The 25459-nt window shown below is 34.9% G+C and overlaps 1 protein-coding gene across 7 annotated transcripts in view; it reads right to left on the bottom strand.

The window, feature by feature from the left end:
- The window catches only part of MYO6 (myosin VI), a 114363-nt gene that overhangs the window by 11341 nt on the left and 77563 nt on the right, over positions 1 to 25459 (bottom strand). For 5 of the 7 annotated variants that reach the window (XM_074895935.1, XM_074895938.1, XM_074895936.1 and 2 more), the window contains exons 18-31: positions 25025 to 25198; positions 21398 to 21436; positions 19770 to 19863; positions 17623 to 17753; positions 17407 to 17484; positions 15957 to 16086; positions 14092 to 14182; positions 12661 to 12811; positions 11114 to 11322; positions 10659 to 10737; positions 8325 to 8485; positions 5188 to 5217; positions 4686 to 4724; positions 1245 to 1348 (exon numbers count right to left, since the gene is read on the bottom strand). In XM_074895935.1, coding sequence (XP_074752036.1) covers positions 1245 to 1348; positions 4686 to 4724; positions 5188 to 5217; positions 8325 to 8485; positions 10659 to 10737; positions 11114 to 11322; positions 12661 to 12811; positions 14092 to 14182; positions 15957 to 16086; positions 17407 to 17484; positions 17623 to 17753; positions 19770 to 19863; positions 21398 to 21436; positions 25025 to 25198 — 1510 coding nt within the window. The remainder of the gene's footprint in view (positions 1 to 1244; positions 1349 to 4685; positions 4725 to 5187; positions 5218 to 8324; positions 8486 to 10658; positions 10738 to 11113; positions 11323 to 12660; positions 12812 to 14091; positions 14183 to 15956; positions 16087 to 17406; positions 17485 to 17622; positions 17754 to 19769; positions 19864 to 21397; positions 21437 to 25024; positions 25199 to 25459) is intronic. The other 2 variants (XM_074895939.1, XM_074895940.1) reach the window with 1 other exon arrangement.

The following is a 25459-nucleotide window of genomic DNA, read 5'->3' as shown; positions in this document are numbered from 1 at the left end:
ATATGTTACAGTATAATATAATAAACCCTCATTCTCTGCAGCAACAGGGCCTGTATTTTATGGCCCAGAAAGTCCCCTGGAGTGCTATATATACTTTTCTCCTTTAAAGTAATGGCAGTCCCTAAAGTGTGTTCTTCTGTGAGATTTAGAGCAGTGAAATGCTACAAATAAAATTTTAATTTCACTAAATTTTCCCGTTGACATTACCACAAGCCAAGTAGTACAGAAACAGATAAAATTTCACTGAACTTTATTTCTGCAACTGAAAAAAACAAAATCAGTAATTTGACTGCGCAGATCTAGGTTCTTCTTCCACTTTATTAAATATATTTTAATTTTGCTGAATTTCATGATACTAAGAGACTGAATGACTGCAATGCTTTTTCATTAGTCACTTAAGACTATTCAAACTGGCTTCACTAAGGATGAACACCCATTAGCACCACGTATTACTGCTCCACCTATTCAGCCAAAAACATGGCTCCAGTCTTGCATATGTAAAAGCACAGAGACACAGTTCGGTTTTGGAGCTAACTTTGGGATTTAAATAGAGAGAATGGGTTTGTTTCCCATTTCTACATCCAGGGAGAAATTCTGAGTTATCTTAAATCAGAAATTAACAAACGGCTTTCAGTCAGAAGCAGGAACAAACAGTTATATCGAATAAAGGAATAATTCTTATCTGTTTCTATCTTGGTAACATCAGGGGAAAAGTAATTAATGTCCCCACTGTGAGCTTCCCAAATGAAGTTACACATTTTGAAATTTAAAGAATAGTCTGAACATCTAAGACAGAAAATATTTTACACTGTGCTTTACATGACTCATTTACTTTTTTGTCATTTTGTGATTCTTGTGACAGTGAGAATCGATACCAAAAATTTCTTAGAACACACAAACTCTGCATAAAGCACAACTATTATTCCCTTTGTGGAAATACATAAAACTGAGACAATTTAATTAAGAAATTATAACATGTGTTTTACAGCCCAAGCAGCTTAACATAATAAATAGATAATCAGTAAAGGAGGTAACAAAGAAAATTCTTTTTTCTCAATATGGAAATAGCTTAGTTTTCTGTTCTCTTTGGGGTAATAGAAACTTTTAAAATTAATCTCACATTCATTCAGACCTGAATAAATTAATGAGCGAGTTTTTATCTTTGCCATAGGAAGAAAGTAACACCTTTAGTAGAACTACAACTTGGCTTCTTTCTCAAATCAGAAAAAAAACAAACAACTTACCACAGGATGTATTGATTGTATCACGAAGCTCTGCGTATTTCCATTTGCTGAGATCATGCTTCTTAGTACCAGCAGCAGCTTTTGTGGCTTGAACTGAAGGACCCCTACAATTATTTTGTTTAAAAAAAAAGGTGTCTTTTCAAGTATGAAACAGTAATTGTTACAAAACGAGGGAATAGATCCCCCGATCAACACTGCAGCATGCTTATTACAATGAAAATCAGCAACAGAGGGACTGAATTCAAAGACAAAAGTACCATATTGTTTTCAAGATGCTTAAATGATTGAGAGAAAGTGAAAGCATCTTTTATGTCTAAAAATCCTATAGTAATTTGATTGGCTGCCTACAGATTAAAAGGAATTGTCATTAATAGTTAGGACTTATGTGTGAAAAGATGCATATTCTATTTATGTGTACCTCATCCCACACTGGTGAATATTATTCTTAGTACTAGTCAAGATGCAGCAGACAACAAAGAGTGGCCATATAAAACTTTTAGATCCATTTGAAAAACAGATGAGGAAAAATATTTCTGAAGTAGATAAGAAAGAAGAAAAGGCATTTCCTCTGCTGTTTAAAACTGGATAAGGAAAATAATCCTTGTTCCTAGACTAGAAAAAATATTTCATGTCTTTGACAAAAGTCTAATGAGAGAAAAAAATCAAATTAATTCTATATAAATTGTGTAGTAGCTGTCTGAGAACAGGAATATTTTTTTGGGGGGGGGGAAACAAGAGATACCAAGGAAAAAAAGACCAGTCAGAAAAAAGGCTGGCCAGTATAGAAAGACTTGTACAGAAACAGTGTTTTTCAAAGGTAAAAGTATCAGTCATGTATGCAGTATGCAATAAAGTCAACAGCAAATGCAAATGACAAATTGTTACTAAAATCTCCATCATCTTTAACAGCATGTACAAGGTTATCCATGTAATAAACAAACATATGTATAGGTATAAAGATAAATCTGAAGTATTTTTGGTTTTTCTTAAAAATTGCATGGATAAGTGGTGGAAGACTTCTCCCTCAAGAACAGCAAACCTCCCATGGATTATCTGCACATAAACCAAATTCAAAATGCTTACATACAGTGACAATCAGAATACTTTTTAAACTCTAAGGAATTCAAGACCAGACACATAATTTTACCAACCTCTGCTAATGCCCATGACTAAAAACATGAGGCAAACTGAATTATCTTTCAGGATCTGAGAGGATTTGTTCAGAATAAACTAGATTTTAACAGGGAGCAAAATGCTCAATGCACTATGTCACATGAAAAATTCACAGGAGAAAAAACACAAGAAACTAGGCCTTTTCATTTGAAGGCTGTGCAGCAATATCTTTGTGGGACTCTTACATTATTACAGTACTTATTAGTGTATACAGTGAATATTAAAGTTTATTTTTCCATAAAGGTCTCATGTGGTACTATGAAGTTTTATGTTGTTTACTTTCCCTTTTTAGTTAATAGGTTATAAATACATTTTATGTGAAAAATTCCTCTATACAGATATAGCAGTTTTGAAAGCAGAGATAAATGCAAGTTTCATAAAATAAAACAATCTGTTTAACTAAATGTTGTTCTTAATAGCAACTGAACCATCTCTTCAAATGGAATTAAAACTACAGAATCGTACTGTTTCTTGCAGCATCAGCTTAATTATACTTACTCATACTACTAATCCTAGTCAACACACAGCTTCCTGTTACGGTATGTGAGAAGCCTGACTTTTAATCGGTACATAGCTGAGGGACAGGAACTTTTCCTCACCCTTACCACTACTTTAAGTATAAAACGAATCATTAGACAAAGAGTCTCCTTCAGAATAGATATTTTAGTATTTTGTTATCACTGGCATACCTGTAGGACATTAAAGGATTGCTGCTAAATGTAATTTCCCCTGCCTGGTGTCTAACCTCCTTGAACCTAATTTGACAAATCCTAAGGATTTTCCTTAATTAGCAACACTACTCACCACTCTAAGAGTTTGTTACATAATTCATAGTAGCAGAACTAGGCTGTAAGATCTCTGGTTAAACTAGTAATCTTTAAGAATGCTTATCCAATTGAACAGCTTAGTCTTCTTGTTACAGTACTGCTCTGCACTCTGCAGATCACTCCTTTGTTTTCTACATGACTTTAAGCACGACGTCCCGGCAGTAAGAGCAACATCATACTTGACAATCAGTCTTCACCGCTCAACTGGACAAAGTTATGTATCATAAACACTTTCAGACTTTCAAAAAAAAAAAAAAAATCGATCTCAAGTCAAAAATGTCAAGTAAATGAAAAGTGAAAAAAATTTAATTAAACAAGCATGCAATAAGAAGTATTGCATTTTTAATTCAGTCAAAACACAAAGCCTCCTATTTTGCCCCAGAGTTTCATGATTTTTTTTGCACATTAAGAATTGGCCATTGTCATTGGAACTACATCAATATATGCAATATACAATCTAGCTATCTAAATTCACATGCTAACTTAATTACACACAACATTGTTTATTCCTATTCTTCAAATACCACTGCAAGAAACAAATCTAGTTAACAGCTGCATTCTCAATTATCAAGGCTACAACTAGAAAAGCCATCAATCATGCAATACCAATCATCTTCTGACTATATATACACAGCATTGTAGCTTGTTTAACAACAGATTCACTTTTTAAAACTCTAAACAATTTCGCTTCCTATGTAAGCTTCAGAAAATCAATGTCAAAAGGTTATTTCTGCCCTCAAGTCACACAAAACACTTTTTAATGTCTCATTGATATGGAGGACATTATGACAATTTCTTTCAAGAGAGAATTAGTATTCTAACACAAACCACTACAAGACTGTTCCAGTAGAATTGTATTCAGATCTAAACCTGCATTCTCCTTTCCCTCTGCACTGTACATAAAATCTTGCATTAGCATTCAAGAAATCTCAGAAGGATATTTTGTTTAGATGTCTCAAGGGAAGTTTTAAAATACTTTTAATATGGTAATTTAAAAAAATGCTGTTATTTGCAGGGAATTATAACTTGAATATTTTTCTTACTAAAAACACTGTTACATTAACATTAAATAGCTTCATGAACTCTATGTTGAATCTGGAGAAATACTTCATTGAAAGATGTAGAGCCTAGTTTTCTATTATTGTTATAAGAAAGGTGAAAAGATAAGCGAGCTGGTGGAATATTATCAAAATTACATAAAATACCAGGGTAGTGAGCTATTCTTGTTCTTTTTTTATATAATCAATTAAAATAGCAGAAAAATAATTGCTGAAAAACAGTGTGGATAAAGGAAATTTATCTGAAAGAAATTTCCTTATCTGCTTAGCATTTAAAAAGAACCAGATTCCATTATTTTCCACTCCATAATAATACAACCCATTTCGTGTTTGATTTGTTTTTATAAAATGATTGATTCATTTGGTGTTGTCTTCTCACCTACCTAGACAATATTTCTGACATTTCTGTGGCCATTTGTTCCCTACAAGAAAATTGATAAATAAGCATAAACGAAACATTAACAATAAAGACACCCTTTATAACTGTGCAAGTCTCTTGCCAACCAAACTGAAGCTAATTCGAGTGCCCAAAAAATGGCTACTTATTTTAAATAATTTCCATTCCAACACATATATATACAGCCCTGATTCTGTGAAGTGCAACAGATCATACAGGACAGTGAAAAACAGATGGTATGTGAAAAAGTTTACACTAATTATACAACCACCTTTAAATAGATATTATTAGGTATATTAGATTATTAATTTATTAGACATAATCAAAATAGTAGATATAAGGTATTAGAAACTGATTTAAAGTTTATAGATTCACACTAATAAAGATCATTATGGGGTATTAGTTATTAAGAGAACAATATCAATTTCCTTTGAATTAGTGTTGGGGTTTTTTTTATTAGAGCATTCAAATGGAAAAAAAAGCCATACGCAGTCATTTGCAGCTTTGTTCCATTGGCTCTGAAAGTAGAAGATATTTATGTTAGATAAAGTACTTCCTAGTTATCTTTCTAATAATCTGAAGTGGGAAGAGGTGGGTCATAGTATTTCCTGCTCTCTCACATCTTATTTAATATCTTACAATTTTTTTTCTTTGTACTGAGAAACAGGTTTATATAGACTTTTTTTCTTCACCTTTCTCATTCAGTCACGGTTAAATTATATGTAAAAAGTTAAATTTTGATAACCTGGATAAAATGTACAAGTAAAAGCTTCCCCCACCCTTTCTCTCCCTCACCACACCATCTTTCAAAATCGAAGATTTTTAGACACGCTACTGACATGTTTTATGCCTGGATAAGCTTATCACAAGAAATAATAGCAATCATGTAGATAGCTACTCTGGGAACAGGACAGATAGATTCCTCATGCAAGCTGTGAAAAGACACTGAGTCTAACTGCCACACTGAAGACCCACATGTAGACACGTGTAACACTGAATAAGCTACAAATCAGAACTGTTTTGAACTGTGCCAACACAACACACAGAACAGATATATTCAAGACACCTTCACTGAGGCTAGCTTATTTTGGTGCTATATGCTATACTATATGTTTTAATAAGCTACATAAATGAAAAATATAGCACAGTTGAAAACAGAGATCTATTACTTAACTAATTTTTGCTAAGAACTTCTGTTAATTTACCCATAGGTTCAGTAAAGCCCTTTTTATACATGCTTTCAAATTATGGGTGAGTAATAAAATTGGATAAAGCTAGGAGAGGTCCAATATACCCAGCAGAGAATAAGGACAAATTAAAATGTTGGATCTACTGCCAGAAAAAACACTTTTCTTCTTTGACAGAAGTCAACGAGTAAATTTTCCAAACAAACTACTAATACATACAAACCTTTAAATATCTATGAAAATTAATGGTAAATGCAGCAAGGTACTGAGGAGAAAAGAAATAAAGTAGAGACTACTCATTTTCAAATATGACAACACGCAAGTATCACATATTCCTTAAAAATGGGCAAAATACAAGAGTTCCTTCAAAGTGGCACATAAAAATCACCTTGTTCTTACTATTTTCATTCCACAGATAGTACAGCACAATAGAAAATAACCTTTTATTCATGCCAATGCGTGAGCCTGAAACAATTTTTTACAAAACTGTGTGAAACATAAGTCACAGTGAATTCAGTGTATCTTATGACAATATGCAAGTATCAAATCCAGAAGATGGCAGAATATAACTTCCTTAGACTCTAATAAAACTTTAATCGGTATCAATTAAAATAAGTCCTGAGAATTTATGTTTAATCTATTAAATTACATGTCTTGTTCAAACAAATATATAGTTTTAATTTCAGAGAAGATTTCCCACAGTTTCTACCTTTAAGCCAACTCCTGCAGCTAGGTAGAAATCTACCCTTGGATTTCAGAAGAAGATAATGGGATCTGGGGAATTTTTAGTTAATTTTTAAACAAACCAAAACAAAATTAAATGAAAAGTGAAATCAAAATAATTTTCTTCAGTCTTTGGACATGCTTAAAACTCTTTGAAGTAGACTGCAGAAACAGAAGGAAAATAATTTGCTAATGAGCTAAAAAGGAATCATGTAAGCAGAAAAATATGTTACTTTTTTCTAGATTTATATGTATCCTTGTTCAAGAAAGTATTTACATTGCTATGTTAACTTGTTCAGACCATTCCACACTTCGCAATCATTCAGAAGAGAGTCTTTGTTCTCCTACCGCTAGCTACACAGCAGAGAGAAACTGGCAGTCGTAAGGACCAGGATGATTAGTTCATCATCTATTCTGGGACTACAAAGGAAGAAAAATACCAGGATCACCCATGAGCAGTAGGAAACACTGCGGAGATTAGAGCTTCACTGACAGAAAAGTTACTGAATTCTCTAAGGCCTGGTAGTCTATTGCCTCCTTTTGTTCATATTTAAGAGAAGTTTGCCAGGTTGCAACACCACAGTGACTTTGGGTTTACCTTCAAAGTATTGCACCAATTTCCAAACAGGGGTGATATGAAAATCTCCAGAATACTGTCTGTGTAACTCTTGGACATCCAACTGAGCATGTTAAAAATCTTATATCAGACAATATGATGGCTAATATTTAACTGAGAGCAAAATCACAATAATTTTAGTGGAAGTAACTAAAAATCAATATTGTATATGACAAAAAAAGACCTAGATATCTCACATAGGCATGCAGTTATTAAAAAAAGTATAGATCTAGGTAAGATTTGAGTAGCAAAGAGAACACATCCGTGAGCTTGAAATTCCATGGAAACACATGGGATTTTCTTACACCCCTTCTTTCAGCAATGATAAACTGAGTAGACTAGCACTAATGATGTCACCAATGATGTGATCATGTTCATAAGTCACTTTATGCAATTTGACCAGTAAGCACCATTTTTACTGGAACTTCTAAAGTTGCTTCTGAGGCAACACCCTTTACACAGAAAGAGCTCCTGCTTTGAGGCAGTGTGGATCTGTATACTGAAAGCCAAGGATTTCTTATGACACATCAAAAAATTCACACAAAACATTTAAGACAACATTTAATTTTCAAGCCCATCTATGTTAAATATATTCATTCCACTTTAAAAAACTTACCAGTCAGAATGCAAATATAACTACTATTTCTGCATTCAAAGAGGGCTTTTTGTTAAAAGAAAACACATACAAATTCACACTATACTACTGGAACCATCAAGCAACAGAAAGCATATATTTTATTATTACTTATCAGTGAAGAAATTCTATTCACTACTTTAAATTAGTCATAAAAATCATAATTTAAACTGGTTGCCATCCTTGCCAGAACTCAGAAAGAAACTGCAGTTGTATTCACAAGCAACTACTAAATTACTGATGTAGCAAGATGTAAAATGAAAAAAGCCTTATACAAAAGCAATCCATTTCTAACAAATTTCACAAGTTAATTTGAAAAATATTCCAATACACCTGAAAGGGCCATTTCATTAATGCAAAAATACATAAAACCAACAAGAGAGTAGTCTTCTCAAAGGGATCAGGATAGGAAGAAGACACACACACACACAAAAAAAGGAGAAATGTAACTACTTAACCCCATACCTGCGCAATCCTAAATCAAGCTGAGCCTCATCACTGATGAGTTCTGCCTCACTCTGGGCAATTCTCATTGCAAGTTCATGATCACGACGTTCCTGTTCAAGCACCGCCTGGTGCTGGGTTTCCTCTTCCCGTTCTCTAGCTAGCTGTGCCTCAATTTCAGCCTGTTTTATAAAAAAACACCTTTAACCTTACACCAAATCAAAACCAAAATGCTACATAATTATTAGAAAAATATGCCAAGTAGTACATTTACGGCTTTCAAAACATGCAAAATTCACAGAAATGAAAAAGTAACAGCATTAGTATTTAGTTTAACCTAACAAAACTAAAACAGCTACAGACTGCATCTTGGTTTTCATACAGTTTATCAAATCATTGTTGACCACCACTCATATTATCTTTCCAAATTAACGTGCCAATCAATTGTTCCTTATTTAAAAAACACATGAAGCTTTTTGTTAGCTATTATGAAAATTACCCTTCAAAAGGTTTTAGAATCATTAGAGCTCAGATGATACAGAGCCATATGGTTACTCCTCCACAGCACTAATACAGTACTCCCTTAATATTCTGCACCTGGCATTACAGGACTTTGCAATAGGCACTGCTTTGCATATAGGTCCATGGTTCATTTTGAAAAAAGGATCAAGACAAACACTGAAATCCTCTGTGGACCTGATCTGGCTTTGAATTTAAGCAAATGGTATAATTCCAATTTACTGCAATGCAGAAGCAATCCAGATACACTGCCTCTGCAGAGCAAAACTGTAATTCCAGTTCACTGTCATTATTTAACAAAGGGCAAGACACACACAGTAAGTAAAACAAGACCACCTAATTCATACTTCTGAAAGTCATACACACCAAGGCTTAGCAGTGCCCTTCTTGGTGCTCAAAAGTCAACAAAGGAGACAAAGTCACTTCCTACTCATCATCATGAATTTGTACCACTAAAGCAACACAGTAACACCAGAGACTTTACCCTATGAATCACATTTTTGATTAGCTGATAGCAACAACCACTAGGAAGAGAGACAATGAGTAATTAACTGTACATAGAAGAAAGAAATACCCTCCTGGATTACATATATGCTTTGTATCCAAATGCAGTGTTTCTAAGTAAAAGTGTAAATTACATTCTGCACTGCAGATATCCACATCTTGGAAACAAAGAAACATAAATAAAATCCCTAGAGATGCTCATAGTGCTGGCAGACCAAGCTTCTACACATTCTGGCAACAGGCCATCTTGCTCTCTCAGTGGACAAGGTTTAATCCATTTAAACTGACCCTGAATGGAAACTTACCCTATGAATTTCTCAAAAAATACTAGGCATATTTGCAATGGTCTGCAAGGAATGATTTAGAGACTAACCAAATAGCAACTTCTGCAGAATTTAAACATAAATCTTTTTATGTTTAAATTCTGCAAGCTGGTAGAGCCTATTATTCTGATACAGGTGACAAACAGGAACACAGGAAAGATTCAATTTTCAAAGTCAGGCTGCAATCTCTCTGTGAGTTCTAGGGACTTGTTTATCAAAAATGAGGGTGAGGTGATAGAAAAGAGTATACTGACACAAGGAGGATATAAGCAGTGCTAGGCTAACTCCAGGGATAACAAGATACAGGACAAAAATTCTGCTTCTGATTAATCATGGATAGGGCTTAAAAGAGTCTGTAAATATCAGTGACCACAGTCATCCAAGACAAGAGGAATACAAAGGCATAGGGGCCAAACACACCTCAGAGTGAGAGTTCATGATGGGATCATTAAGAAGCATTAGGAATCAAGGGGGAGGGGTGGAGGGGCCAGGTTCAAACTGTGTGTATTTGTTCTACATGAATGTAGACAAAGGGGCTACGAGAGACAGTCCTGTATCCTATCATGACTACAAATATTCTGAAAGTGTTTACGGTTAAACTGGTACATGGCACAGCCTGAGTCCAGGTGTAACTTCTAGTAAGAGAGCAAACTTGCCTGACATGGAACACCTGCAAAAACTTCAAAGGGCTAACTAGGATTCTCAGTGTTGTGTATTTTTAACTTTAAAATAACTTTAAAACAAATGCACCCCTACTCAGAAGACATGAACTTGTATGTGAACTAGAAATAGGTGATCTGCATTGGGATGCCCTAATTATGATTTTTGCCTTACATTTACTACTAAAGCAACACTGCTGAATGACTGTGAGACATGCATTTATAAAATAAAGCCACTAGACTCAGTGGAGAGCCTAAGCTGTGAAAAAGATTTTTAAAAAATTAAAAAACAAACAAAAATACCCACCAAGAAAAAAAAAACAGAACCCACACACAGCTAAAACATTAACCTGAATACGCTTTTCTTCGTCTTCCCTCTTTTTCCTCTCTTCCTCTTCCTGTTTCCTCTTTGCCTCAATCTCAGATTTCCTATTACAAAATAGGAAGAAGAAATGAAAACATACTATTACGATGCAAGTGAACAAGAGAGAGGAAAGCATCTTCCATAAAACTGAATGGTAATCCAGAAGTCAGTAGTCCTGATGAAAGGACACTACATGCAAAGTCAAGAAACTTCCCAAGCCCATCTGTATTTCCAGCTGCATCATATATTTTTTTTCCACACTTCTATGATTCCACACTCTATTCTGACTACACTTACCTCATAAATCACTGGGAAAGGAAATATTTTAACACTGCATACCACACCAAGAGACTCTCTTTAAGCATAGGAGTATTAGAAATGACCTCATTAATGTGCCTTTCCTATTCTCATTCTACAACCAGCAATTTATTCAAGACTCACAGACGTCTTTCTTCTTCTTCCTTCTGTCGTTGTTGCTCTTCCTCTTCACGTCTCTTTCTTTCTTTTTCCATTTCCTCCTGGATGCGTCTCAGCCTTTCTGCTTCCTCCTCTTGCTGTTTCTTCTTTTGCAGTGCACTTAGAAGCTGCTCTGAACTTCTAACTAGAGCATCATATTCTTTCTGTATCTGTTCCCTAGTCATTATAGTGGTCTGTAAAATGAAATAGTAAGAGGGGATTATATTCTTTTACATTTATAGTTCACTTTAAAAAAATGTGTATTTAAAAAGATTAAGTGAAATGAGAGCATTAAGCAGTATAATTATATACACATTTGAGGGTGGGAGAGATTGAACACATCCTTCCCTTTCTCTCTAAAATCCCGGGAATCCATTCCTCTCTCATACAAAACCATACAAAGTCAGCTCCATTTTATCACTGAAATTAAACTTGGCTTCCCTTTAAAATGTGACTTCATTTTTTATACCTTGCGGTTTTAAGCAACAGAAATTAATTCTTACCATGCTAAGATGAAAACTAAGGACTTCCTCTTTTGTGTTGTGTTCTTAGCTGCTAAGCGGTTATTTACAATGCCCTTTATGTCATAGCACAGAATAGTTTTTCTTACAAACTATGTTGTAAGAGTTGTATGAGTGCAAACACTCAGTAGAAGTACTGGACCATGCCATGACTAACTTTTTTTAAAAAGGTATTAGTAGCAAATAACAGGTTGAAAATACTTAAAACAATAGCATTTGCTACATATGTTCTCAAACCTCATTGGCAGTTATAACTTAATTTCATTTTATAATTCACATTGATGTATACTAATAAAACCATGATATGGGGTATTTGCTGACCTTTTCTGAGGGTGTATAATGATGATAATCAAATTATTTTTATTAAGAAGGGAAATATAAGTAGAGAGGTTAACCCTATTATCTTTTCAACACTGATTTTAAATAGAAAAATCTTAATATGGTACACTAGAAAAAGCTATAATACTTCATGAAACAGAAGTTCAACACACCAATTTTTTTCTAATATTAATAAATCCCAGTGTGCTTTCATTTTGTCTGTGTACTTTTGCAGTAAGAAACTGAACTATAGACCCTGAAGCATAATCAACAAGCTGAATTCTCTTTATTACCAAGACTGAAAAAAAAAATTGTAAATGGAATATAAATCTCTTCACTCTGTGATAAAAGCTTGTATGTTTCAGCCCTGATTAATTTAAAACATTGCCAATATTAATTACTCCAATAATAAAAGCTATGGGCAAATTATTAACAACACTTGTCTCACAATATCAACAGGCATTTTTGCTTTAAATTCTCCAGTGCCAATTTTGAAACACACATAATACCAAAGTAGACATATGCACCCAGTTTCAGGATTCACTTCAGTTACATTCACAAATAATTTTAAACAGTTTACCCAGTGGCTCTGAAAATTAAGACCTCTGTATCAAAATGTCTTTTCTTCTAGTTTAGATTAAGTTTTTAAAAGACTCCAGTAATAAGAAACTATTTATCTGATTATAATCACACCTTAATTTTGGTCATTGAAGCATCAATAGAATACTCCAGCTCCTTGACTTGCTTGCTTGTCTCCACCTTCCCCTCCTTCAGAGCATTTACTACTTCATTAAATTTATCAAGTCTTTTCTTCAGCTTACGCACTTTTATCAGGCCATCAATGCTGTGAAGGGAAGACAGTTTATTTGTATCTTGAGATGTTTTTATAAGGTGATATTTTTAAAACTACCACTACTCACTCACATGAAAGAGGTAGATAGGAGAGACAAGGTATGCCTTCTGATAAAACTCACCCTCTTTTTTGAAATTCAAACATTATCACATGAAGTAACTAAGCAATGGAGCTTTTTGGAAACAATAATTTAAAATTATTAGCAGACAGCAACTCAAAACGAAAAAATGCATTTTTATTTTGAGAATCAGTATGGAGTTGTTTTTTCTTTTTTTTTCCTCAGTAACGAATCACTAGTATCCACCAGAGGATTTTGACTGGAGTGGATAAAGGTTGAGTTGGGCCACTTACTCAATAAGCAATAATGGGACTGAATCGGATAAAACTTAACTACACAGGAGGGAACCCAGTCATTAGATCCCACAGGGAACAAAAAGTCTGGAGAAAAGAGTAGTCCAGGAAAACTTGGACCTTTTTTAAAGAACTAATACTGAAGGCCACACACACAAGTTACAACTCTACAGAGACAGTCTTTCTAGAAAGAAATTCTTGAACTGGGATTCGGGAAAAAAAACAACACAAAAAGTAGAAACTAAATCAAATGATGAGTACATTTGATTTAACAGAAATCAAAAAGATGAGTAGAGAACAGCTTAAAAACTGGGTTTTGGACAGATATGCCAAGGCACAAAATGAAAAGTAACCAAGAATGTAAAAGAACACATTTTGCAAGAACCCCATTATTAAAGAACGGAGAGCTGGATCTCTATTAAAGAACAAAAACATGTCAGCAAAGCTTAATGACCAAAGTGATTTTTTTCATCACTAGTCCACGCAGTCAGATTAAAGCTAATGGAATTACCTAATTTCAAGAGGAGACAAGACAGACAGAACACAGCAATATTTTTAAGAAAAAAAAAAAGTGGACCTATAAAGGAAGGTGAGGAAGGTGTGAATGGGTAAAGGACAAAAATTAATGAGTTCAAATCTCATTTAGAGAGACTTAACTAAGGATTTCTAATAACGAGGCTATCATTGAAGGATTTTGTGAAAAAAGTGCTAAACATCTCTTAGGAAAGGTTCAGATTTAGTGTATTCATCCTTGGGAAAGACAGGAGGAACACAGCACCTCTCTAAGTCTCTTTTAGTCATAGTTAGCATCATTCTATGAGTACAGATATATTTAGTTAAGCACAGTAAATCACCGCTTTATATTAGTAAGAAAATATTATTCAAAATCCATTTTCTTCAACCAAGAAATACCCTCTTACCGTGGTTTGTGCTTTCTCTTGCAAAGCCACATACGAATAGTCTTTTGTATTTTAATGCAGGCACTGGCTCGATATTTTATCTTATTTTTCACTGTAAACACACAGAAGATACTGAGACTCAATGGTTTATACAGTTAAATACAACTCCTGTATTACTCACAGCTCAAAACTGTATGTAGAAAACATGTGCTTGAGAGCTAGGTCTATACCACAACCATAAGACTTACAACAGACAGAGCAGACAACAGAATTCACAATCCTGAGGCAGGCATAGAGGCTCCCACCCAAAACAAACAGGAAGAATTAAGCGCATGCACACTCACATGTGTTCACCGCCCCTCACCCCTCGGGGTTCACAGACATAGTACCCACAGTTAAAGGTCACTGGACCTAGCAAGCAGGAAATGCTCAGCCCCAAGCTTAAGTCCTTTGCTGAAAAGGTAATCAAGTAGCCAGTATCTTCTAGAGATAATAAAGTGGCTGCAACTTTGCTGAGCATTTCTCTGCAATACTGAAATTAAAGAATACAAAATAAAACCTCCAGCTGCTGTTCTAATACAGTCTTCATCTAAAGACTCCAATGACTGGGACCAGGAGGCAAGTTAAAGAATAACATCAAGGCATAAGCACAAACATGTGTGCTGAATAGCTCAGAAGTGCAATAATAATAAATGCAGTTTTTGCATATCTACTAAAGGGAACATAGATGCTGAAGGATACATGCTGCCTTTAGCCAACATCTGAGCATACGGTTTGTTACCACAGTGATATTTAACTACTAGACTTAAGTGATCACAAAGATGCACTCCCCGTTTTGTGTATCTCTTTCAGCTTTATTTTTTTGGATAAAATTAGCTTCTACCTTCCTATAAAGCACTAAAAAAAGTAAGGCACATCAAACCAGCATATAATTTCCCTGGGTTTCTATTTTTTGGACATAATGACAAACGTTCTGTCCTATCTTTCTGAGAAATAGACTAAACGGCATAAATTTCTAGGTCAAAAACATGATTTCAGTGTTACAGTTTCTGATGTCTGAAACCTATAAGATAAGAATTCACAAATTCTATCTGCCCCCATATAAACAGCAACAAATAGTATCCATGACATATGTAGATGTCATGACTGTGCTGGCCCAAATGCACAGCCATAAAGCGTGAGACCTTTTATGCTTTTCTTCCCCATCTTAATGTGTACTTTGCACCCTCCATGTTATTATAGATCTCTGACATCCTGCATCAGATCTTTACTGAAGCACGCCAGAGGCAGCAATCTGTATTTCTTACCACCTCATTCCTACTCTGCACAGCAAACTGGGCAGGCCAAGCACTGGGAAATTGCGTATCAATAGTGATAGGCACTTAGTTGCTTATTGGCAGTAATTACTGGAGTGGAGATGTTTGCTCCATAATTCATGTCACTGCTTTTGAAGATGCAGTTTCTGTCTGCAGATGATGACCTCTGTGCAGGCCCTTCCCAGAACTAAATGACTCCATGTTGTCAGCTGAGAGTTGATCTACTGGTCTTTCATGATGATACAGAAGTCTCTCCCCTGCAAGACTTGTGATAACTAGTTATTTCTTTGCAAGTGTTTTGCAAGTGTTTACCCAGGCATCAGTGAGTACTCAAGCAGACTGGACACAGGAGACTGGTGGTGGGTCGTATGGCCCGAATTGAAAAACCTCTGCTCTAAGTCCGCCTGAATATACCGAACAAAGCATAAAAAAATCTCACCAACCTTGAAATCAATTACACAGACTTCTGTATGTAACCATCTGCTATACATGTCCTTGGCTACATTTCAAGGTGATAAAAATTGCTTTGCTATATTTAACAAACATTTTAATAAAAGATAAAATACATACATTTAATCACTGAGAGAGAACACCACTGAGCTTTCTTCCAGCGACTGCAGATAAGCCAGTGATTCACTCGTTTAACTAGCTCTGCTAAGTGATCTGGATCAGACTTCATTATCTGATCAAACTCTGCAAACTAAATAGTAAAAAAAAAAAAAGTTTTACAAATTAGGAGAACAGAGAGTGTTAGACATTATTATTTAAGAGCATGTTGAGTTAAAAAGGCAAAATATTTTTAATATCAACTGAATGTCATCATTATATCAGCTTTCAATTAATTCAAGTGAGCAGGTATGTCTGGCATTACTTCATTCTTTAATGATAGCAAAAATGACTACTGGTATTTTTTTGTTTGTTTAATTGATGTGCAGTTAGCATTTTGAATAATCCAAACATGCATTAAGCACTAAATACTTATTGCCAAAATTAAAAAAAAAAATTGTTTCTCTACATCCTAAACACTTACTCGGGCCTTCTACAACTTCAACACCTTTAATTCTGTATCTGGGAAAAAATAAAGCCCTGAAAGCACTTCTCAGTTTTTAACCTTTGTATAAGAGTCTGACTAAAGGCAACCTTTTCTGAAAATACCACACTTCTAATTTTTGGTAATTATGACAGTTAAGAACATTCTTCTGGAACAGTAATTTTCCTTTCTACTAGCAACTCCTCCCTGCTTCACAGAATCACAGAATGGTTTAGGTTGGAAGGGATGTTAAATATCATCTAGTTCCAACCCCCTGCCATGAGCAGGGACACCTTCCACTAAACCAGGTTGCTCAAAGCCCCGTCCAGCCCGGCCTTGAACACTGCCAGGGAGGGGGCAGCCACAGCTTCTCTGGGCAACCTGTTCTAGTGTCTCACCACCCTCGCAGTGAAGAATTTCTTCCTTATATCTAATCTAAACCTTACCTCTTTCAGTTTAAAACCATTACCCCTATCACTACAATCCCTGATAAAGAGTCCCTCCCCATCTTTCCTGTAGGTACCCCCTTCCTGGAAGGCCACTACAAGGTCTCCCCGGAGCCTTCTCTTCTCCAGGCTGAACAACCACAACTCTCTCCATCTCTCTTCACAGAAGACATGCTCTCCACAGCAGCAGCAATGCTCAGAATCACAGAAAGGGATTTAATCTATAAACAGATTTTACTAGAAAACATCTTTTCTTTGCTCTGACTTGCTCTTTTTAATAGTCAACATAAGGCTTATGTGTCTCATAGAATGTCTGGGAGTACAAACACTGCATTAGGAATACAGCAGCAGTAGCAACAAGACTATGAAACCAATTTTATCAGTATTGAATTTTTTCATAGAAAATTAATAGTATTTACAAAAAAAACTGGGCAACCTTATTTAAACTGGACACATTTTAGCAATGTGTTGAACAATGTCACCTGCAGAGATCCCTTCCAATCAAAATTATTCTAAGATTCATGAATTCCAAGAGAAACATTACCTTGCCGGGTCTGAAAAACACCTTGGTTAGCCCAAATTTATAATCATTTTCATTCAATCCCAAGGCTTTAAATAGTGCCTGAAATACAGAGAACAGTTATGAATATATTCTGCCTCCTTAAAAAAAAAAAAAAAAAAAAGTTCAAAACACACACAAAAAAACCCCACAACACATTTTCTGTCCTGGATGATCTAGAAGAATTAAATTCTTTCTTACCTTGCAGAAAAGCCTAGGATCCAGTCGAGCTAATTTTTCAGGCAAGTATTTCTTGTACATATTATACAGTTCATGAAATGAAGCTCGCGAAGGGAAACCACCTTGCATTAAATCCAGAACTGACACCATTCCTAAATTCGTAGAAACACATGAACAAAAGCTGCTATCAGTAAAATGAAAATGAAGCAATTATTTTTATGATAACCAGTAGTTTATGACATAAGCCTCAAAGACATTGTTCAGAGACTAAACCACAAAGTTCAGCTGGTACTTGATCCAGTCTCTAACATTTCTTGATCATGTGATCATTCACAAGAAGTTAATACTGAACAGATGAGAAGAGCCCATAAAATTTTCTCCCTGTCTGAGAGGTAACACGCAATCATGCAGAGGACTTTTTTCCCTAATATTTCTTCTAAAATTTTTTTTTCATTTTAGCAGACTTGACATTTCCATTTTTAGAGAAAAAAACAACTCCAACCAGGCTTTTCATCATGTCAATGATATTAGTGAGATGTGGTGCAGTACTAGGTATCAGCTAAGATATAATTTTAACATCCCAAATACTGCTACCACATTTTGAATGCAACTAGGACATTAGTAAAGCACAGACACAAAGTCAGTAAAAGATTCAAATTACTTCAAACAGCAAAGACCATGCCAGTTTTTGCCTATGCCAGATTTTGCTTGCTGCTTTAACTCTCAAGAGATCTTGCATAAAAATTTTAAAGTTAGCTCTTAATTTGTGGTTGCTGTCTTTAAACTTAACCTTTTGCATATTTGCTTTCAAGGAAAATTTGATTTGTTTACACTGTCTTCCTTTTTCAAAAAAGACTTTATACCATTACATCTTGCTCTTTTAAAATTACATGTTATAATTTTGGTTTACTAGATTAAGCTTCAATTAATGTTGCTAAAGAAAGCACATATGGATAAGTGAGCCTGTAAGACTACTGTAAAAATACTGCAGTTGTTGGGAGGGGGAATTAATTTGTAGTTTTTCCTCTCTGACATGCCAAATGCTGTTAACCTGATACCTTCTACTAACAATGTTAATGGAATTCTAATTTTTGAAAAGTTGTTAAGCTTTTGTGATGATAGCATGACATGTTAAACACGTGGGTTTGTCAAAACATCAGTTTCAGAACCTGGAAGCATCCTGACTTCAAAAAGAGAAAAAATTAAACACAAGCTCCTAAAAATACAGAAAAGGGGAAAAAATATTGAAGCACTTTGATTAACTAACACCCTGTGAAGAATGACAATACCAGCACTCTAATTCCCAAGCAAGCAGTTCCTTCCACTGTTCAGTGAGGCATAAGCAAAACTGCTAATAGTCACTCTTTAAAATAAAGCTGTAAAATTGAATAGCATCTAGCATTTCAAGAATAATGAAAATGTAACACTGAAATCTGTAGTAAACAAAGCAACAGCAAAGACTATGCTGAAGTGCCCTCATTGGAAGTTCAGCTCCAAATCAAATTAACAGTGGTATAAAGAAATTTTGAGAAAGTAAACCAATACGATTTTACTCTATCAAAGTATCCATAAAATCAAAGAAAACAGGTGTGTTTCAATTATTAGATATCTCCGCTAATACTGACTGTCTCTAAGTGCACACAGGAGTTTCTAACACTTCAACTGTCAAAGTAATTTAAAGGAATTCTATTGCTCTGGACTGAAATGCTGCCCTATTAATTTTGTGAGCAATACAAAAAAGCGGGATTCATCTCCAGGTCAGGATATCTAAATTTATACCAATATATGGTATAGTATATATATATTTATATTTATATATTGGTATGTATATATATATATACACACACATACCAATATAAGGCTAAGTGGCTTCTTACCTATGCACCTAGAGTTTGAACTCTGATTATAATCAATGAAAAAAGAGTCAGCGGAAATTGCATCAACTCTTCTTGTGAAGAAGAGACCTTATTTCTAGGGTTCTACTGACTAAAATGAGAGCTAGGTTACTAAGAATCTAAATAACTTTTCATAAGGTATAAAGAAGCTACCTTCTACAAAGCAACAGTTCAATCAAGGAAATATTGTTTCCATCTCACATATTTCAAACTTAGGTCAATCTATAATGCCCAAAGTAATAAACAGGGAAAATTTTCTGAGGCATACATTACCTGAACACTGAAGCTGAGAGAGGATCTGTCCTCCTTCAAAATGGTGATTTGTCATCTTTAAATTAGGTTTGATACAGCGAATAAAGCTAGACCCCTATTATTAAAACACAAAGTTAGCAGAATCTACACATTTTTAAACCTCCTGAAATATCAGTTAATCATTTAAGAATTATGGGTGGGGAAAAAAAAAAAGGATACAAAATAATAGTATTCTGAAAGAGAATTGCTGATATTCTTTTTCTCTCATATATCGGTTTTGCACTCCAGCCTTGGTCTTGATGCAGCTGATCTGAATTGTCAAGCTATTAACTGGATCCTCAACTTTTCAGTTCTCACTCAACTGTTCTTCTTAACATTAGTACAATCTAATTACAATTTAGCAGTCTAGATTCTACCACCCTCATTATCTTCTACAGTTACTCACCTAAATGCTTCAGTCCGCCAGAGTTCACATCAGTGAACATGCTACCAGCCTCCTGACACTGAAAACATTCCAGATGAACTTGACCTTCCTTTCTTCTAACTTTTACTTTTTACAGTTTAACTCATGGCTTCACTCTCCCTTCCCCCATGTTGTTCCACTCTGTTCCTCTCATCACCATGTGTGCCATTTCTACAATTTTGACTACTGCTTTCTCTGATTATTTCACGTTCCTTAAGGATGATATTTTTGCAAAATACCATCCAATTATTCAGATTTTACTGTAACAGGTGGCTGCTAATGATAACCTACCTTAATATACTAAAAAAAAATTGGGACTGAGAAAACATAACATTACTCCTGGTTTGCAGTGTCTTTTCTCTCTTTCCATCTCTCAGTTGAGAGTGAGAGAGCACCTGCCAAGTAAGCTCTACATTAACAATACATCCTCAGTCATGGGTTAGCTAAACTACAGCAAGCGTGCCACATACTTTTTCCCTGGACAGGGTCTCAGTTCCAGAGTGTTCTGTGTGAAAGAGCTCATCTTTCCTTCAGACTCATGAGTACAGTAAAATTGTAACATTGGCTACACATCAGCACCTGTCTCCTTTGTTTGCCATATTCTTCCCTTTTTTTTTTTTTTTTTTTTTTTTTTTTTACAGAGACAACCTCATATTTAGAATTGGTCAGAACATGTGGTCAAGAGAAACAAGAATGTGTTTCTACAATTCCAAGTTCTAAAAAAACCCGGATATGTTGACCTACATGAAGAATCCCACAAACTGTCAAGTTATAATAGCTAAATTAGCAAATATTCATTAGGGGAATCAGGTTCTTTGACCATCTGTGCATTTACTGCCTTTCACAAAAGTGAAATTAAACATTTTATTTTTACTGGTTTAATGGAATCTGTAAACAGTAATTTATAACAAGTTATCATCTGCCTTACTTCTAAATAACATCTCCAAATCTTCTGCAAATTAGTTATCAATGATAACCAGTTAATGGAAGTAACAACTTTTTTAAAGGTGACAGGGTTTTTTAAACTCAATAATCATCACCTGCACAGCAAAAAGTTTCAAAAGTTATTGCTTTAGAGTTTGCAGTTATGTGGCACTTATCACATTTATTGTAAACCTTATTGTTGAGATAATCGATTATGACTTATGTCAGAAAATTAAGAGCTTGCATCTCTATATATACTTACAGTACTGTGAAGCTTCTCAAGAAGCAAATTTAACTGAGTCTGTAAAAGAAAACCGGTATTTCAAAAGCCTTACCACAACAGCTACAGAAATATACACACTGAATAGTGGTACAGCATTACTGCATGCATGTTCATTGTTAGTAAATCAAACAATTGATAAATCAAATGTTCACAAATTTTAACAGACAAAATCATGCAAGTGTGCATGAATGGTCCTGAGGAAATTGATTGTGTTTAATTGTACAACGATACTGTATGGACTAGTTACTTACTACATCAGACTTATCAAAAAAACTGCCATTTGAGAAAATAAAAGAAATAATAGCTATGTAATAAAAAAAAAAAAAGAAAATGAGATTGATCAGCAATAATTTTTTTAAAATACACTGAAAATTTGTGAAAGTTCAAATTGAATCTAACAAGCATATGTTAAATAATTAACACAGAAAATAGATATATTCAGAGTTTTCTTGGGCTTTTTGAAGTTAAGCCAACATTTAGGTGAATGAACCTGCATAATCTATTTTTAATTCCAAACTTGAAAATTTTTAATTCTCTGTTAATGACAATAGACTGTAAGTTTAAAATCACATTTACTGAGGCTGGATTTAAACATGCTGTGATGAGAAAAGACCACAGCCCTATGAATATTTGCAGCAAGTCTACAGGATCACCAGAGACTTAAGGCTATCAGGAAAAATGAGTTACAGTTGCTATTGAACGCAATTGGTAGGGACTTAAACCATTCCAGAACCACATCAGGAAAATAGCTATACTTTTACCTTACAGATGTGTCTGTTTTACCACATGGGTTACTGCTGTGCCAGCCTTTCTAGTTTACTAGCAAGCTTTAAGTATACAGACTGAAGTAAGATAAAATTCTGTATGTCCTAACATAGTCCTCATTTTCTGTACTGGAATCAAAATTGAAAGGATCTGACTTTTGACTAATTTTTTTTTAACCAGATCTTTACCTTGAATCCAAGAAACCAGGTTTGTATGGGCAATGTGCGTCAACTACAGCTGCCAGTCATCCTTCCAGTGCATAAAATCAGGGATTTTTTCAACTTATCATGGATATGGTTAGAAAGAGAGGAGTGCCACAAGAGGCATGACAAACACTAATAACCTCCTGCTCAGTTCTTACTTACACATACTCTTTATATCTCTACTTGAATATAATCATTATGTTTTCTTAAGTTATAGATGCTTAATTTTGGAAGGGACAGCCTAATCTCCATCAACAAAGTACATTTCTGTCAAGGAAAAATACCCCTTCCTTATACTCTGTGATTTGACAAGAATTAAGCCAGAGCCGTTCTCAAAAAATTTCACTAATTAAATGATCATATGAATAAAACATATCACTAAAACTACTGCTCTTTGAATTATTACGATTTAATCCATCATTACTGTAGTAAGGTAAATCATCCCAAAGATTGAGTAGATCTGATGATGAACTAGTTAATCATTATTTCCTCAACTGCTTTATGAGAACTTTAATTAGTTATAAGGAAGGGATGTGTGAAGGATTTCATAAAGAGAAGTCCCTGCAACATCATCCAATAATTGATATAATCAGAAGAATTTGAGACTGACTGACATACTGATGCACTAAGAATTCTTAAAGAGAAGAAATTTCTGCTAAGATAACAGAACTTATTTTGACGTCATCTGAAGTGAAATTTTCAAGGCTATTAGTGTTCATCAGCAGCACATGCTGTGTCTGGGAAGATAACACTAAATGAATTACTGGAAGTAACACATACATTCAAAATGCCATGACACTTGAAAACATTGCAAGAATTATAGATTGATGGGCCAGATCCAAAGAGGACTTTAGTCATATTCTAGGTGTAGAGGTGAACACCAAAGTCTAAAAGGCAATTCAGAAAGTTCCCCACTCAATTGCTGCTTAACTTATGTCCACATCTACCAGATGTGGGGTCCTAAATGCAAGAGGAATTGAAAACCCAGATGGAAGAAAGCAGAAACTATCTCAAAGATCCCACATCTTGGGATCATTTGGCTTGGCTTCATTTTGAAAATGAAGTTATAAAAAACAATGGATCCTAGCTTCACCTACAACATTCACAGGGTTGCAGCGTTGGCTCAGGAGATAGCTTATCTGTACACAATTCCATTTTTCAGTCTGCCTTCTGATCATGCATTTTATATTAAACCAGTTGCTACAGTTTAATTCTACAGCCACTATATAAGAAGGAGGAAATAACCATAAGAGCAAAACTGAAATGAGCAGGCTGCCCAATTCTCAGTTAAATACCAACCAAACCCACTACCTTACAAGTCAGGGTCTGTCTCCTGGTCTTCCTGACCCCACCAATTTTACTTCTGGCTACATGACAACTCATCTCCAGAAGGGTATAAAGAGAATTCCCTTTGTCAGACTGACCAATAACTTGACACTACAGGAAATACAGTAGACATGAAACACTAAATGCAGTATAGACCTGAAGCAGAATACTGTTACTAAAGTAAGTGCTGCCACCATATCCTTCCTGTTCTTGAGCCCCTGCATTTTTAGAGAACAGTTCTAAACACCAGCCACAAGATAATTATGCAAGAAGGAATTTATCTTGCAGTCCCGATTCAGCACTTAACCATGACATAGAGCAGAAATGTAGGAACACTCTTCTGCTACTGGCACACTACAAAAAGATTTTTTGATTGTGTAAGATACCTACTTTCCCCAGGGATGGCATAAGGAGTCTAGCTAGGAACATGATGTGGGGTTTTAGGTGCTCCAGGTAAGGTAGCATACCAAAAACGTTGCAGCACTTGAAGGCATTGAAATCCTTCATTGGATCTGGCCCAGATGTGTTGAGAAGAGCTCTTGCTGAAATTGCAGCAGCTCTACCAACAGTAAATCCATGAGATTGAAAAATTTACCTGCAGCCCATGGTTGTGTCTGCTTTTCATCTCTTAATTCCCCTATAGTTCTCTTTCTAGCCATCCTGAGCTGGAATAGTCCAGCTAAAATAAAACTGCTGTATGAGAAAAGGATGCAGAAAACATTTGGAGAAGACAAGGTTTGAAGGTCAGCTTTACCACAAGCAGAAGAAAGGAGAAAATGAGAAGCATCAGATTCAGGTATTGAGAAAGGAAACATTCAGCACAAAGAACATCTTTCTGTGAAAGCCATGAATATATTTTAGGAAAGGAAAAACAGCGGTTAGGTTAGGTATTGAATTTTGAGAATGGCAAACTGTAGCAAATTGATACATCTTCTAGAATGCACAATTAAGATAGGATGAAACATCTTTTGTCACATTAGAACCCCTTACAGTCCACAGAACCCAAATTTAGATCTCAAGATTGCAAACCTTTTGAATAAAGACTTCTATGTGGCTTTACAAAATTCTGACTTAAAATTTACTGTATAATCTCTGTGAGGACTATTATGAAACATCTTTCTGGCAGAAACATATAGCATGTAGCTTGAATATACTGTTTTCTTATAATTCTATAGAAAAAAACCCATCTATTTAAGAAATTTTCCTTTGTCTGAATCTCAAATTACCACCAACCTTAGGTTTTACTTATTTCAGGGAACTCGGAACTGGCATATATTACAAGAAGATAAGATTCTTTGCTATATTATGTTACCTTGAATTTGTTTCCCACACTGATGAAACTAAGTTTCCCAGCTTTTTGTTTAGGATCCTTGTTGTTGTTAGTGTTAGATTCAAACAGCTGTCGAACAAACTTGTCCTTGGATTCACATATAAGGGATTCAAGGGACATGTGCAAAGCATCATTGTTTTTTTCCACAAATTGCATCTGAAAAGGTAACCCAAGAAATAATAGCACATTTATTTCACTGCCCCAGTTACTGAAGTCTTAAAGAAAATTAAAGAAAACAATGTCATATACTTAATGCAAAAATCAGCAAGAGTATTTAGGGTAAATATTCTTACATTATTTCAAATAACTTTTCATCTGGACACACAAAACACTAATGTCAGAGAGAAAAGGTATTTTTAAATTTGAAGCATGTTGGAATCATGAAACCCAAGGTAAGGTTTAGTGACTTTTAAGAGA

This window comes from Athene noctua, chromosome 1 (genome assembly GCF_965140245.1).
Source record: "Athene noctua chromosome 1, bAthNoc1.hap1.1, whole genome shotgun sequence".
In the NCBI taxonomy this organism is placed as follows: Eukaryota; Metazoa; Chordata; class Aves; order Strigiformes; family Strigidae; genus Athene; species Athene noctua.
The sequence above is the reverse complement of the archived record's forward strand: the minus strand, read 5'-3'. Positions and strand labels throughout refer to the sequence as shown.